Source organism: Astatotilapia calliptera, chromosome 10, assembly GCF_900246225.1.
Source record: "Astatotilapia calliptera chromosome 10, fAstCal1.2, whole genome shotgun sequence".
Lineage (NCBI taxonomy): Eukaryota > Metazoa > Chordata > Actinopteri > Cichliformes > Cichlidae > Astatotilapia > Astatotilapia calliptera.
The window spans coordinates 22486843-22492269 of record NC_039311.1 but is presented as its reverse complement, the minus strand read 5'-3'; the positions used below and the strand labels follow the sequence as shown (position 1 = coordinate 22492269).

Sequence of the window (5427 nt, the reverse complement as noted above, 5' to 3'; positions counted from 1 at the left end):
CATCACTCACACAAAGGCCACAGCCAGATGAGGGAGTCAGTCTGAGGGCTTTCTTATTTGGAGGAAACAGTGCGAACCACCACGCCACCATGCTGCGTCTGCCCATACATTATTACTTATTTACAAGTCTGCACATTTATAATTTTTATTCTTTTAATAATGTTTTACAATTTTGCTTGGTAGTGTATGTTTTGATGTGTATGATAAAATATAGTTCATATGAGATATCCTTGGATATTAAAACAAGGCTCTGGTCAGCAGTGTTGGTGCTTTGCTTACATTGTGTTTTGTTTAGGAAATGTGAGCCGTGCCTCAAGCATCACAGCTACTCTTCACAATGTGACCTTAGAAACCACAAACTATATCCTGTTTTCACTGAGCTGCTAAACCACCACTGCTGTAGCTGCACAGAGGTCAGTGTGCAACTACAGAATCGGTATCATGCATAACAATGGCTTGTTTGTTCATTATTACAAATCATAGTAGATGATCCATAATAATAAATGCTCACTCATTCTTATGAAGCAACAATAAGAAAAACATGAAGGGCACACGAGGTAGCTGGCAATGAATTTACACATTATCCTGTTTCATTGTAGAAAGAACTCTAATTGACTAAGTAACATTTTAATTAAAATATTTTATGTGACACAAATGCAGCACTGATAGGAATGTTTGTTGGTTGTTTTATCCATAAACGTTATTACAACAAAAGCAAGCATAACAGATAAGAGAAATAATGCTGCATTTTACTTAATGCACAAGTTGATTTTTCTTTCTTTTTTTACATTTTCTTTATTTGTATTACTTTATCATTATCAATTGGTCTGTGACAATCTGTAATGTTGGCTAGTACAGGGAAAGAACAGTGCTCGAAAAGCTCCCGGCCCAGACGGTGTGTCTCCTGCCACCCTCAGACACTGTGCAAACGAGCTGGCCCCAGTGTTTTCTGGCATTTTCAACTCCTCACTGCAGGCATGTCATGTGCCTGCCTGCTTCAAGTCCTCTACCATAATCCCTGTCCCCAAGAAACCTAGGATCACTGGACTAAATGACTACAGACCCGTGGCTCTGACATCTGTGGTCATGAAGTCTTTTGAGCGCCTGGTTCTCTCCTATCTCAAGACCCTCACGGCCCCCCTCCTGGACCCCCTGCGGTTTGCATACAGAGCCAACAGGTCTGTAGATGACGCCATCAACATGGCCCTACACTTCATCCTGCAGCATCTGGACCCTTCTCACCCTGGACACAGTCTGTTTGACCTGCTCCCCTCAGGCAGGAGGCTCCGGTCCATTCGCACCAGAACCGCTCGCCATAAGAACAGTTTCTTCCCCTCTGCTGTTGGACACACGAACAATAACCGTATGACTGTTCCCACCACTAACACATGACCCTACGCTGTGTTCACTGCATCATTCCATGTTTGGCACTGATCACCACCTGCACTCATGTATATATCATGTATATATCTATCTATCTACTTAGCACTTTTAATTCTTATTCTCATTTTTATTTTCATGTCTATTTAAGCTTAATTTATAACAGTATGTTTGCACTGAAGCACCGCAGCAATTTCCTAATGTTGTAAACCCGCTCAACATTTGGCAATAAAACCCTTTCTGATTCTGATTCTGAGACAAGACGAAGCTTGATTTGCATTTAATGCAGTGATCAGCACTGACCACATGATGGGGCCAAAAGCATTTCTATTAACTAACAGTGTGAAGGTTTCATATTAGATACAAACAGTAATGATAAACTAACAGTGTGTTTTACATTTGCCTGTTTTTTCCATCTTTAGTGCAACATGGCCTTAAATACATTTGGGTAAAGTGTGCTGTTCCTGTAAAAAATAGATATTCTAGTTGATAACTATTTTTTTAAAGGCTTAAATGGCATCAACCATCAGTGACAGCTCTTCATGTCAGTTTTTTTTTTCCAGTGGAGTAAAATATTTACCACATTTTTTTTTCTTTCAAGTTCATGAAGGAAAACTGTCATCTGTCACTTGTCGGGTTGAAGGAAGTAACTGAGAAAGAAAATGGACAGGACGGCAGAGTTTAATGGGTGAAAATTTAGCGTACATAATTTCTTCAAACTCACTCTCACATCATTATTTACACCACAGAACACTACAGTTGAAACCACATCCTTTTATTCCCCAGATGTTAAGTCATCTTGTCTATATTGAGCCAGCACTCTCTTTTTTTTTGGTTGTTCATTTCTTTGTTTTGTCCAGGTTTTCTTAATATAGTTTTTCATTTTCTTCAATACACGTACATTTTCTCACTTCTCATGTATATCAGAGTATCCCTCAGTACTTTTCTGTTTTTTCATGTGTTTAAATGTAAAATACAATTTACAAAACTATTATATTTCATTCACACTCATCTGTACATTCCATGAAGGGACCTAGTCTGCAAAAAATCAGCATCTCCCTTAAATTCTTTGTACCTGTTGACTGAGAATTCAACATATCTGCCATGGAAAAGGATTAGAAGATTGAATTAGAAGATTTTTTATTTACTTTTTCCAAAGACATTTTCTGAGGATAAGCAAAACATTGCAATGCATTGGGGGGTTCTCGTTCTCGCTAACGTCCAGCATGATTTCTACCAGCTTCCACTGGCTGAGACAGAGGTGAAGGATGGGGTTTTGTCACTTCTCAAGCTTCCACTGATTCAAGACCGGCTAATTGGACTGTAGCTTATAGAAAAAAACAAAACAAGCCAACAAATAAGCAAAAAAACAGGAGAAGACAGGCCCCCAGAAAAGCTCCTGCTCTGTAGGACGTAACAAAGCACTTTACCATATACAGATGACATGCACATAAATATAACCAAGCATGAGTGAGAGCAAAGTGAAATATGAAAACAGTACTGAAGGAGAAAAAATAATCAAAAATGCAAAAATTAAATAATAATGTAATTTTTTGAAATTACATTATTATTAGGAATTTAAATACACTGCTCAAAAATTATTATGTTTTTAAATGAAAGATTATTTAATTTAAAAAAGAAAAAAAAATCACTTCCTGATCAGAGTATAGCATCAAGTCAGTTAAATTGCTGGGATATTGCTCTGGACAGATCTGCCCATCTAATTAAAATTAAATTGAAGTGAATATCATGTTTATGAGACACTGTCAGTGTGCTGTTATATAACTCAGGTATTTTTTAAGGCCTGACTTGTTGCATTGATGCCCATTGCTTTACTGTCCTGTTGGATGTGTAATGTCAGATCCCTTGTATCTGACATTTGATTGGGCATCACTGTGTTGCTATGGCATGATCCTGGTAGTTATTGTTGTTAAAACAATAAGAATAACAAATTCAAATTCAAACATTGCTGCATTCTTCTGTAACTGACAATTCCAAACCTGCACTCAGTCTCCTCATTACACTGGTTCTGAACAGACACAACATTGGAGTCTTTGCAAACTTTGTTCAAAAACTACAACTATTTGACACAAAACCACGACTGACAGCAAGCACAGACAAACAAGTCACTGAAGTAAGGATTGAAAGATTTACTTTTAAACAATAATGATTAAGACCTGATCATAAGGTTGTTTTACCTTGATTGCCAGCTGTTCCTGTTTTTATCTTCATTTCTTTTGTATTTAATCACCTAAACAATGCTGTAATGATACAGTTTGATTGGATATACATTGTTGAAACTGACTTGAAAATGTATGACAACTGTCCTGTAATGTTACACAGAGAAACCAAATCCTGCGTGGATCTTTCTCCTGACAGACGCCTAAAATGGCTCGAGCTGTGGTAAGTTACTCTTCACTGTGTCTGTTTCTAAACATTAAATCATGTGAATTCTTAATGAAAAATACAACAACAATAATAATATTTAACTTTTTAAAGGAAAATCCACATCTTAAGAGGTTTAACTCACAAAGCAGCTCAGATGTCAGCAGTGACAGGTATGTTTGCTTTACAATAAAAAAAAAAAAAAAAGGACATTAAAACATCTGTTTCCATCATATGTTGCAAAAATAATCAGCTGCTGACTTTTCTTGTTATGTGTGCAGCAAGTACTGCTTCCAGGATGTGGGGATCTTACCGCCTCCTAAACGTATGAGGCTGATGACGTGGGATCTTCCCCTGCCTCCAAGTCCTCCATCATCCCCTGTAAATGATGACAATACTGATCAAAAGTGTATCAGCGGGCTGCCTTATGATGTTCCATTGCCTCCGCGTCCTCCACCTTCTGAAAAGAAGTATGCTTCCCTTCGTTCCCTTGAACACGAGAGGTCTTATTTGATGCCTCTCAGCCTCCTGGCTAATATTCCGCTGCTTCCAAGTCCTCCACTGTCCCCTGTGTTTGCTGAATACAGTGATTCAAGGTGTATCAGCCCACTGCCTCATGAGGTTCCACTGCCTCCAAGTCCTCCACCTGTTGAAGCTTTTGGTCCCAGTGGAAAGAATCCAAGTTCAACAGTGTGGTCTGTAGGTGATGAAGAGGAAGAGTTAATGCTTAAGCTCATCAGGCTGACGCTTCATGATGTTCCACTGCTTCCACGTCCTCCACCGTTTGAAAAGAAATACGCTTCACCTCTTTCTCTAAAACACAAGAGGTCTGATTTGATGCCTCTCAGCCTCCTGGCTAATATTCCACTGCTTCCAAGTCCTCCACCGTCCCCTGTGTTTGCTGAATACAGTGATTCAAGGTGTATCAGCCCACTGCCTCATGAGGTTCCACTGCCTCCAAGTCCTCCACCGTCCCCTGTGTTTTCTGAATACAGTGATTCAAGGTGTATCAGCCCACTGCCTCATGAGGTTCCACTGCCTCCAAGTCCTCCACCGTCCCCTGTGTTTTCTGAATACAGTGATTCAAGGTGTATCAGCCCACTGCCTCATGAGGTTCCACTGCCTCCAAGTCCTCCACCGTCCCCTGTGTTTTCTGAATACAGTGATTCAAGGTGTATCAGCCCACTGCCTCATGAGGTTCCACTGCCTCCAAGTCCTCCACTGTCCCCTGTGTTTTCTGAATACAGTGATTCAAGGTGTATCAGCCCACTGCCTCATGAGGTTCCACTGCCACCAAGTCCTCCACTGTCCCCTGTGTTTTCTGAATACAGTGATTCAAGGTGTATCAGCCCACTGCCTCATGAGGTTCCACTGCCACCAAGTCCTCCACCTGCTGATGCCTGGCCTCAGTCAAAGGACACTCATAAGGTCCTGCATCCAGATCTAAAATATGACCGTTCTTCCCTGGACGATGAAGTGGCCTTTTTCATGTGTCCCACAGAAAAGCCTCCTGGTGTAACCGCTCTTGATGTTTCACCACGTCCACTTTATGAATTTCCACACCTTTCAGAGAAGAGATGCCTCAACTTATCTACTGTTGCTTTCCTTTGTCTGGATGATTAAAGATGTGTTTGTTGTAATAAAATAATTTTTGAGCAAATA

The 5427-nt window shown here is 40.1% G+C and overlaps 1 protein-coding gene across 4 annotated transcripts; it reads left to right on the top strand.

The window, feature by feature from the left end:
* The first annotated feature begins 3377 nt into the window (after positions 1 to 3377).
* LOC113030833 (leucine-rich repeat extensin-like protein 3) lies at positions 3378 to 5427 on the top strand. Of its 4 annotated transcripts, XM_026182567.1 has the most exons (6): positions 3380 to 3514; positions 3724 to 3783; positions 3880 to 3938; positions 4047 to 4402; positions 4727 to 5062; positions 5147 to 5427. In XM_026182567.1, exons 2-6 carry the CDS (start codon positions 3769 to 3771, stop codon positions 5386 to 5388), a joined length of 1008 nt encoding a protein of 335 aa, XP_026038352.1. In that variant the 5' UTR covers positions 3380 to 3514; positions 3724 to 3768; the 3' UTR covers positions 5389 to 5427. The 4 variants fall into 4 exon arrangements, with proteins under 4 accessions (XP_026038353.1, XP_026038352.1, XP_026038351.1 ...); XM_026182568.1 differs by having other exon boundaries at positions 3378 to 3514; positions 4979 to 5427; XM_026182566.1 differs by having other exon boundaries at positions 4047 to 4386; positions 4711 to 5427.